Genomic DNA, 11,000 nt, shown 5'->3' on the forward strand with positions numbered 1-11,000 from the left:
TAAGATTTTTGTTTTTATTTATTTGACAGAGAGAGATCACAAGTAGGCAGAGAATCAGGCAGAGAGAGAGAGGAAGGGAAGTAGGCTCCCTGCTGAGCAGAGAGCCTGATGCGGGGTTCGATCCCGGGACCCTGGGATCATGACCTGAGCCGAAGGCAGAGGCTTTAACCCACTGAACCACCCAGGTACCCCAATAAAATCTTTTTTTTTTTTTTTTAAGATTTTATTTATTTATTTGACAGAGAGATCACAAGTAGGGAGAGAGGCAGGCAGAGAGAGAGGAGGAAGCAGGCTCCCTGCCGAGCAGAGAGCCCGATGCGGGGCTCGATCCCAGGACTCTGAGATCATGACCTGAGCCGAAGGCAGCGGCTTAACCCACTGAGCCACCCAGGCGCCCCATAAAATCTTTTTTTAAAAAAATATTTTTGCTTAAAGATTTTACTTTATTTATTTGACAGAGAGATTAAAAGTAGGCAGAGAGGCAGGTGGGGTGGGGAGCAGGCTCCCTGCTAAGCAGAGAGCCCAGTGTGCGGCTTAATCCCAGGACCCTGAGATCATTACCTGAGCCACCCAGGCACCCCTTTTTAAAAATTTTTATCTATCTATTTGAGAGAGAGTGAGAGAATGAGCTGGGAGAGGGCCAGAGGGAGAAGCAGGCCTCCTGCTGAGCAGGGAGCCTGATGTGGGACTTGATCCCAGGACCCTGGGATCATGACCTAAGCTGAAGGCAGATACTTAACTGACTGAGCCACCCAGGCATCCCTGGAATTACTTTTTAAAGTCGTGTGTGTGTGTGTGTGTGTGTGTGTGTGTGTGTGTGTGTTTCTTTTCTTTTCTTTTTTTTTAAGGTTTTACTTATTTATTTGACAGAGAGAGAGACACAGCGAGAGAGGGAACACAACAAGCAGGAGGAGCGGGAGAGGGAGAAGCAGGCTTCCTGCTGAGCAGGAAGCCCCATGTGGGGCTCGATCCCAGGACCCTGGGATCATGACCTGAGCCTAAGGCAGATGCTTAACAACTGAGTTGCCCAGGTATCCCTGTTTGTTCTTTTTTAATTCATGCCATAATTTTGTATTAGAATTTTTATCATTTTGTGGGAATATTTTTATGGTGATTTTTCTTTGTACATAAGAGAACATTAGTATTCCTTTCCCTTTTCATTGGTGTATCTTTGTATGGACACTATTTTTTTTTTTTAATTCCTTTAACCATTTTTTTTTTTAAATAATCAAATTGGTTGAATTTTCCTGGATCAGCATTTAGTAGGAGGTTTTGGTGGAAATTGGGAGAGAGACCAGGCTAGTTCTCGAAGTTTTTCCATTTTTACGGAAATTGATTATTCCTTTACAATATGACCTTCCTTGGGGTGCCTGGATGATGCATTTGGTTAAGTGTCTGACTCTGGTTTCAGCTTAGGTCATAATCTCAGGGGTCCCAAGATCAAGCCTTCTTTTTTTTTTAATTAATTAATTAATTTATTTATTTGACAGACAGAGATCACAAGTAGGCAGAGAGAGAGAGGAAGCAGGCTCCCCATGGAGCAGAGAGCCCAATGCAGGGCTTGATCCCAGGACCGTGGAATCACGACCTGAGCCAAAGGCAGAGGCTTTAACCCACTGAGCCACCCAGGTGCCCCCAAGATCAAGCCTTCTATTAGGCTCTGGGCTTAGCGTGGAGTCAGCTTGGGATTCTCTCTCTCTCTCCCTGCCCCTCCTGTTGTGTGCTCTCTCTCAAATAAATAAATCTTTTAAAAATAATAAAAAATAAAATAACATATGACCCTTTTCTGGATCCACTGTACTTGGGCCTCACAGAACACAACTGGCTTGAATGGGCCACCTGCCTCCAAATTTAAACTCTCCCGGTTCACTTGGACTACAGCTCACTCTTCTGACTTACTCATCTTCCTCTTAGAAGTGCTAATTTCTGTCAGCTTCCACTTCGGGTCGCCTCTGCACCCTGTTCCTCCCCGGCTCACTGCTGTATCTGGTGGACTCAGGAGCTTTGGGCCTCATTTACATGTGAGTTGGGGTTTATGGGTTTTCCGTGCCCTTAGTGTCCCTAAAGCTGAAACTTGTGGTTTATTTTCTGTTTCCTGTGCTTTGTATGACATCAGCAGAGGAGGAAAGATTCAGAACCAAGAATCTGCCCTGTTCCTTTTGGAAAAACAAGTCTCTACCTCCCTCATTTTGTTGGTAATCTTGCCCAAAGAGCAAGCCACTATGGACCCGATTCTGACTTTAGAACATCTTACGGGCTTCAGAGAAGAAACATTGTATAAGTTCTGCTCTGAAAACAGCTGTTTTATTAAAATCACCTTCTAGTAACTGTAACTCCTACTTCTTTTTTTTTTTTAAGATTTTATTTATTTATTTGACAGAGATCACAACTAGGCAGAGAGGCAGGCAGAGAGAGAGAGAGGAGGACGCAGGCTCCCTACTGAGCAGAGACCCCGATGTGGGGCTCGATCCCAGGACCCTGGAATCATGACCTGAGCTGAAGGCAGAGGCTTTAACCCACTGAGCCACCCAGGCGCCCCTAACTCCTGCTTCTTAAGTAGAAATATTTACTTATGACTCAAAAGATGGGAGAGGGGTACAGGGCCAGGACTGCGAACTCTTCAAGCAGGATTTTCAAGATCTAAGTTTTGATTCTTCCCACCAAGGAGGGTCTGAGTTCCTGATCCTGTCCTGTCTCCAAAAGTATCCCTACTTTCAGCTTGGTAGACTTTTCCTTCATCTCTTTCTTTCTTTTTCCCCTGTGTGTGTGTGTATGTGTGTTGGTTGGTTGATGTAACAGGAAGTCTAGGCTGTACCAGCTTCAGGCATAGCAGCATCCAGGTGTAATGATGACATCATCACGCATCTCTTTCTCTCCATTTCTTGTCTCTGCCGGCCTCTGGGCCAGCTTCATTCTCTGGCAGGCAGGCAGGCTCGCCCTCCTGGCTCATGGCTCCATCTTAGCGCCTCCATCAGAAAGCATGTGACTCTGCTTGGCCTGGATTGGGTTAACGTTTCCTCCCCGAGCTGCTCACTGTGGCCTGGAGAACATGGCACAGTCATTAAGCAGACTTGAATCGTGTGCCCACCCCAAGAACTAGAGAGTGAGGTCTGTGAGGTGAAAGGGGTTCCTCAAAAGAAATCAGGATACTGTTGTCAGAATGGATGCTGGGCAGGCAAAGCCAGCAGACAGCCGCCCTGTCTGCACTGGGAATCACCAGTGCAGGTAACATCTACCCCTTTTCTCTGGCCATGCAGCGAGGCCCACTTGGGGTCCAGAGGAGCTGCCATTCCAGTGATGTTCCAGGCAATGTGTGACCAGAGGGTGGTTCTGAGACGCCAGGACAGGGGGGACATATAAAGCGGTGTTTTGGGATAAATAGTGGCCTGAGAGGAGATATGTCGTGTCCTACCCCCTGCGACATGTGACTGTGACCTCCTTTGGAAAAAAGGGTCTTTGCAGGTGTTAAGGATCTTGAGATGAGGAAACAATCCTGGCTTAGTTAGCCAAGTATGGGCCGTAGTCCATTGACAAGTGTCCTTGCAACAGACAGAGGAGGAGAAGAACATACGTGGGAAAAGGCCGTGTGAGCGCAGGGGCAGAGGCTGGAGGAAGCAGCCCCAGGCCTGGGCGGGGGGCAGGAGCGGGGCACCAGAAACTGGAAGGAGCAAGGAACAGTTCTCCCCTAGAGCTCGAGAGGGAGTCGGGTCTGGCCAGCACCGTGGTTTCAGACTTCTGCTCTCTGGAGCTGTGAAAAAAGTAGGCACCTGTTGTGGTCATTGGTCTCAGCAGCTACAGGAAGCCAATACAGGGAGCAGATCAGAGTCTGGTCCCTCTTCTGTTTCCTTGGTTTTGTGGTTTGTGACTTCTGCTGGGCTGTCTGCCTCCTGAAGCATCTCCAGGAAGACCTGGGGGGGGGGGCAGGAAGGGCTCCCTGAGGGCACCAGCTCCACCCTCCATGGCTGTGTGACCCTGGCAGAATCCCTGTCCCTCTCTGGACCTCTGGGAGCCAGTCAGCACCCATCCCAGCAGCCCGCGGTTCGGCGTGGACCGTGTCTGTCCATCACCGTGACTCTGTTCCGGTCATGGTCCACCAGCACCAGGCTGAGCTGGATGGACACGGGAGCCGAGGGAAGGTCAGAGGTGGGGTGGTCCCTACTGTGGGCCATGAAGGAGGGACAATTATCAGGCAGAGAAGCCATTTCTAGGCAATTGGACCTGGTCCCTGACACCGGTGCTCCTGACTGGGGTGGGGGGCACGAAGCTGGTGCGGAGGGCCCAGTGAGCAGGGAGTGGTCAGGCCTTTAGGCCTTTGACCTGCCAGCTGTGTGCTTCTCACCCTCACTTCCTGCCCGAGCTGGATCACGGGGGTCCTGATGATGGGAAGCCGCAGAGGAGCTCAGAGCGGGGTGGTGGCCACAGTCAGCAAGCTAACTGGAAACATCTCCCTAGGGCAGGGAGGCAGGAGGAGGCAGTGGCCACGTGCCAGGCTCTGCTGACAAGGGCCAGGACTTGGGCTGCAGCTGTGAGGCCCATCCCGGGGGGCCAGGAGCATGCTTTGGACCTGAGGTCACACGGGGATTGGGCTGTGGCCAACTTGGCCCTGTGCACAGTTTCTATTCCTGGGTCTTGGGCTCCGGGACCAAATAACGACACTGCTTGGGACTGGCACTCTCCACGGGGGCGGGCGCGGGCTCAGGGGGCACATCTGGCCTCCCCAACGGGCCCAGACCCCACCCCATCCCACAGAAGAGCCAGATCACCCCAATGCTGCAGGGCCCCTGGGAGGCCGGGGCCTCGATCTGTACAACTCTCTGCCCACTCCTCAGTGTGGTTCACATGGGGTTAAAAATACTCAGGACCAAAATAGCCTCTCCTGGCAGGGGAACATGAGGTTCTTGACTTCTAGTGGCGCTGCTGCTCATGACCCAGCCAGGGATCCCAGGCCGCTCCCCGGCTCTCCAGCCCCCTTTCCTTGCTCACACGCTCATGACTGCTTTTGTCATTTGCTGATTTGCTGACTCGCTGACCAGCCTATTCATTAATTTGCTCATTCATTCATTCACTGATTATTCATTGATTCCTGCCCTCGTTGATTTGCTCCTTCCTTGACTCACTCACCCACCCACTGAGTCTTTGCTCGGTGACTGTGGACTGCATCCCTGGGGCCCTCTACTCTAGATGCTGAGGAAAACCAAAAAAGACCCGTCCCCGTGGGGTGACGTTCCACATCAGTAACCCACACAAATGAGAACGAAACGTCCCGTATGGCAGAGGAAGTACCGGGGACAGTAAACTCCAGAGGAGGCCATGAAGGGACAGGGGAGGTGGAGTTTTGGGGCCTGGGAGGCCCCATAGGAAAAAGATGATTTTTTTTTTTAAGATTTTATTTAGTGAGAGTGAGAGTGAGACTAAGACTGAGAGTGAGAGAGAGCACAAGGGGGAGGAGGGAACAGGAGTAAGAGAGAGAAGCAGACTCTCTGCTAGCAGGGAGCCCCATGCGGGGCTCAATCCCAGGACCTTGGGATCATGACCTGAGCCGAAGGCAGACGCTTCACCGGCCGAGCCACCCAGGCGCCCCAGGAAGATGATTTCTGAGTGAGAACAAGAGGGAGGTAAGGGACCGAGCCAGGTGAACAGCTGTGGGAAGAGGGGTCCAAACAGAGGGGACAGTGAACACACAGGCCCTGAGATGGCAATATGGGGGCATGGGTTTGAGAAAGAGTGAGCAGGCCCAGTGTGGCTGGGAGAGAGCCGACGACCCGGAGAGACGCAGGGTGTGAGGCCGGGATGGGGGCCATGCAGGACCTGGTGGACCCGGGCCTCCCACATCACTGAGGATCTTAGCAGACAAATGACATGGCCTGGCTAATGTCCTCGGAGTGTCCCTCTGGCCGCCGGGCGAGTGAGTCCATGAGTGAGCAGATCAGCGAGAGGGCGAGTCCGTCTGTGTGTGCCTACTGTGTGTCAGGCTCTGAGCCGGGCTCTGGCGGGGGAAAGGTGCACAGGACCCTGTGTCGCTTCTGGAGGCCCACCTGGCTAAGGCCCTTCCATCAGTGTCGCCCTCCAGGAAGCCACCTTCCCCTGGCTCCACTGGACCCTTTGCTGCATTTCAGCGATCACCAGCCTTGCCCATGTCTGTTTCCAGATGGCCCCCCTGCCCGCTGAGAGCTCCCCGGGGGCAGAGCTGCACCTATCTCTTCCTTCCTCTTAAGCACCCTGTGGGGCCGAGAGAGATCACTGAGCCAGTGACCCTGTGTGGCTGGGGCATGAGGCCTCTGTGAGCCCGGCGCCCTCCTCACTCTGTGTCTCGCCATCTTTTGCAGATGGATTTGTGGGTGTGGAGCATTTGTGGAAGGGCCGTGTTCCTGTCGGCAGAGGATTGTGGCTGCTGAGCCAGGGCGTGTCTCCGGATCCCTACCTCGCCGCCATGGGCCACCCAGGCTGGTCAGTTACCAGCCAGTGACGTCACCGCGGGTCCCAGCCTCCCACCAGGAGGGCAGGCCAGAGGCTCAAGTCCCAGCCTCCTGGCACTAGCCTCAGGCTATGAGACCCTTCTGTCCTGGGGAGGGGCTGACTCCAGCCCCCGTTAACCCCCAGGCTGCGTGCCCAGTCCCTCCATCCCTCTGTGTGTCCACGTTTCCTGGCCTCTAAAGGAGAAACAGCCCAACCACCCTTGGGGCTACGGAGAGCCAGAGGAGGTGCACACGGGCCCCAGGAATTTAGAAAGTGCTGGGTAAATGGTGGCCGGGGTTCCGTGAATAGCAGTAACAGCCTGGGTAAATGCGTACTGAGTCCCCGAAGTGCCAGGTGCATTCCCACGACCCCTGTGCCACTTCTCTCCCAGGCTGGATGGTGGCCTGGCTTCAAGCCCCCGCCCCACCACTTGCCTGCCCTGGGACCGTGTGTGAATCACCAGACTTCTCGGTGCCTCGTGGTGGTGGGGACAGTGATCCTGGGAGGGTTTAGAACATTTCATGTGTGTGACTTCCTGAGCAGGCCACCTGGCACGTGTGTGGTGACAGTCAGCCCTTTAGTGGGTTCTGGTGTTCTTGCCTGCAGGTAGGAAGCGTGAGCTCAGTGAATTGCCCCACGTCTTAGCTGGTTCAGGCAGACTTAAGGTCCTGTGCCTCCCAGGTGTTCCCGTAGCCCTGCCCTTGGGGACAGAACCCAGGCCTGTTGCATTTCCCCCAGCCACTTGTAAGGCCCCCAGGATGTTCTTGGCTGCTGGCCAGGTGGACATCACCAGGAGAAGGGTGAGGGTCGAGGGCAGCAGTCCTAGGTGGGGTTACTGGCTTGTAGCACAATCTCCCTGCCCCTCTCCCTCCAGACCTGTGTCTCTAGGAAGCACAGCCCAGGGTAGAGGCTGGGAAAGCCAGACACTTAAGAGACTCCACTGTGTCTGAGACAAGGGCTTTAGGACCCAGCATGCATCCCTGGGTGCCTGGAGCCCACCAGGCTTCGGGTGCCAGTGCCCAGGCCTGCCCAGGCCCCAGGCTTTCCTGCTGAAAAGCCCGAAGGCTACTTGGCAGTGTGCCCTCTTGGAGCAGCTCCAGGCCTGGCTTGTGGAATTGAATGGGGCTGAGGGGTCCATGTGCTAGGCATCAAATCACGGGCTGCCAGTGGCCCAAGGGGCCCAGGCCTCACCGGACAGAGGGGTCCGAGTGCCACGTGGCAGAGGCATCGCTTCTGACAACCCTCGTCTGTGCCAGACCCTGGCCTGGGGCATGATGGCCGTGTGTTGTAGGTAGCACTGGCTCAGTTCCCGGGAAGCTCCCAGGTGTGTCACAGAGAGCAAAAGGGACTCTTCCCAGCCTGCGGCCTCTGGCCTGCCATTCCGCTTTGCAGGTGAGGAAGGAGGTGGCACTCAGAGCCAGCAGGTCCGTGGGCTTTTGGAAGCTAGCACTGGCCATCACTGGTGCTTGTGGGAAGTGTTCTTGGGGCCGGGGATGCCCGCGGTCTGCCCGAATGTGACACTCATCTCTTACAGACCGGCCAGTTCCTGCCGCGGGCGCTCGGCGTCATCTGGGGAGAACATGCCCGTGGCCCCTGAGTGCCTGCTGCGGCTGCTTCGGGGCGCCCCGAGACAGCGGGTCTGCACCCTGTTTATCATCAGCTTCAAGTTCACGTTTTTTGTCTCCGTCATGATCTACTGGCACATCGTGGGAGAGCCCAGAGGCCAGAGAGAGTTCTCTCACTTGCCTGCCGAGGTCCCCTGCCCCCGACTGGTGCCCCCTACGCTGCTGTCCAGCACCCCGCCCCCGGGCAACATCTTCTTCCTGGAGACCTCAGACCGGACCAACCCCAACTTCCTGTTCATGTGCTCGGTGGAGTCGGCCGCCAGGACCCACCCCGAGTCCCGGGTGATGGTCCTAATGAAGGGGCTGCCCGGCGGGAACGCCTCCCTGCCCCGGCACCTGGGCCTCTCGCTCCTGGGCTGCTTCCCCAACGTGCACCTGCTGCCGCTGGACCTGGAGGAGCTGTTCCGGGACACGCCCCTGGCGGCCTGGTACGCGGCCCGGCGGCACCGCTGGGAGCCGTACGCGCTGCCCGTGCTCTCCGACGCCTCCCGCATCGCGCTCATGTGGAAGTTCGGCGGCATCTACCTGGACACGGACTTCATCGTCCTCAGGAACCTGCAGAATCTGACCAACACGCTGGGCACTCAGTCCCGCTACGTCCTCAATGGTGCCTTCCTGGCCTTCGATCGCCACCACGAGTTCATGGCGCTGTGCATGCGCGACTTCGTGGCCCACTACAACGGCTGGATCTGGGGCCACCAGGGCCCGCAGCTGCTCACGCGGGTGTTCAAGAAGTGGTGCTCCATCCGCAGCCTGGACGACAGCCACGCCTGCCGCGGCGTCACCACCCTGCCCAGCGAGGCCTTCTACCCCATCCCCTGGCAGGACTGGAGGAGGTACTTCCAGGAGGTCAGCCCCGAGGAGCTGCAGCGGCTGTTCAAGGCCACGTACGCCGTCCACGTGTGGAACAAGAAGAGCCAGGGCACGCGCTTGGAAGCCACGTCCCAGGCGCTGCTGGCCCAGCTGCAAGCTCGCTACTGCCCCACGACGCATGAGGCCATGAAGATGTACTTGTGACAGGCCTGCCTGGGGCACCCTCCCCACACCACTGGGGGTCCTGATGGAGGAGGGCTCCCGGCCACCTTTCCTGGCGGGGGGGCGAGATGGGAGGGCCCAGGACAGAGAGGCCCTAGTGGCCACAGCCTAGGATTCGGGGCGGGCTCAGGGGAGGGTGAGCAGCTGTCAGCCCCAGAGGTGTGCTTGGAGGACCCACTGCAGGCCCCCAGGTCCGCTCCCTCCCGGGCGAGGCTGGTGGGACACCCCCCAGCCTGTGTGCTTTCTCAAGGGTGCAGGCAACGAGTGGGGGGTGGGGAGGGCTCCAGCCCAGAACCCGCTGTCGTGAGCGTCTGGGTCTTCTGGACGGCACACCAGAGCTGTGCGCATTAAAGCAGCTTCTGGGCATCTCGGGGCAGCCAGCCCAGTGGGGGCCAAGGTCCCCACAATGAGAGCATGGATAGAAAAACCCCAGAACAGGGGTAGAAAGGAGAGGGGCTGGGGGAGGCAGCAGGGGTGCACACCTGGCCTCATGAGCCCGGGTTGGGGGTTGGGGCTGGAGGGGCATTGCTCTTTCCTGCCTTTGGTTTCTTTGTCAGAGGCGCTGAGTGGCTGAGCTGGCCTGGGGAGCCCTGCCTGCTCACCCCATTCTCTTTCCAGAGATCTTGCAAGGGTGACGTGCACCCGCTGGCTACTCCAGGGCGTGGGGGCGGGTTTTAAGAAAACCAACCCCCATCCTGCCTACAATAAACACAGGATAATAAACATAATATAAGCGGCTCCCGGACACCGAGTGCTTGGTGGTTGATAAAAGGAATCCACTGTACAGGCCCACAGTAGCCCCATTCTGCAGATGAGAAGCAGCTTGGGCCAGAGGTGGTCATGATGTGCTTGAAGTCACTCAGCCCTGCCTGGAGAGCAGAGTTCTGGGACCCTGGAGGGTGGGGGGGGGACGCGAACAAGACACCACAGGAGCCCATTACCCCAGTAGGTGCATGCTGTCCCCAGGCCTAGAGGGGGAAGGTGTTAGGGACTGTGGGGTCCCCCCTGCCTCACTTGGATGCCTGGCTCAGATCCTGGGAGAGACCAGAGGCTCCCTGCTGGCAGCGCCAGGCCTGGGCCAGAGGAGAATGCCCTCTGCCAGGTGCAGCCCTGGCCCCGGCTGGTTTGCACCGAGGAAGCCGTGTCTGAAGCTGCGTGCTCCAACCAGGCTGGAGAAGCACTTCCGTGTGGGACCAGGGGTACTGCCAGGAACCCTGGGGCTTGGCAGGTTGCTCTTTGGCAGCCAAGAGGGAGATGTTCAGAGACCTCTGGATTCTGCCTATAGACTGTCTTGGGCAGCCTGGTTAGGAAGTGAACTCCCTGGCTCTAGCGGTATTCAAGAACAGGTTATATTTTAATGACAACAATGGATTATATGTCCGTTATATCTCCAATCAGAGCATCATTCCCCTATTTTTTTTTTTAAGATTTTATTCATTTACCCGACAGACAGAGATCACAAGTAGGCAGAGAGGCAGGCAGAGAGGAGGAAACAGGCTCCCCGTTGAGCAGAGAGCCCGATGCGGGGCTCAACCCCAGGACCCCGGGACCATGACCCGAGCCGAAGGCAGAGGCTTCAACCCACTGAGCCACCCAGGTGCCCCTCCCCTATTCTTTTAAAAGATTTTACTAATTAGAGAGAGAGAGAGCGTGTACACACAAGCAGAGGGAGAGGGAGACCCCATGCTCCATGCTGAGCAGGGAGCTCAACACAGGGCTTGATCCTAGGACCCTGGATCATAGATCATGACCTGAGCAGAAGGCAGACGGTTAACGACGGAGCCCCACAGGCACCCTAACTATATATACGTAAGCAAGACAGACAGACACCCTCTTAGGCTCGAGCCTTGTGTAATGAGTCACTCGGCCACGGCATGTGAGTGC

The 11,000-nt window shown here is 56.2% G+C and overlaps 1 protein-coding gene across 3 annotated transcripts in view; it reads left to right on the forward strand.

Moving 5' to 3' along the window:
- The window catches only part of LOC111157575 (alpha 1,4-galactosyltransferase (P blood group)), a 25,477-nt gene extending 15,623 nt beyond the window's left edge, over positions 1-9,854 (forward strand). The window contains exons 2-3 of one of the 3 annotated variants that reach the window (XM_022519108.1): positions 6,327-6,447; positions 7,991-9,854. In XM_022519108.1, coding sequence (XP_022374816.1) covers positions 8,037-9,098 — 1,062 coding nt within the window. In that variant the 5' untranslated portion in view covers positions 6,327-6,447; positions 7,991-8,036 and the 3' untranslated portion in view covers positions 9,099-9,854. The remainder of the gene's footprint in view (positions 1-6,326; positions 6,448-7,990) is intronic. The other 2 variants (XM_022519107.1, XM_022519109.1) reach the window with 2 other exon arrangements.
- Positions 9,855-11,000: the final 1,146 nt, after the last annotated feature.

Source organism: Enhydra lutris, unplaced genomic scaffold (assembly GCF_002288905.1).
Source record: "Enhydra lutris kenyoni isolate GAN:26980312 unplaced genomic scaffold, ASM228890v2 scaffoldscaffold55, whole genome shotgun sequence".
Lineage (NCBI taxonomy): Eukaryota > Metazoa > Chordata > Mammalia > Carnivora > Mustelidae > Enhydra > Enhydra lutris.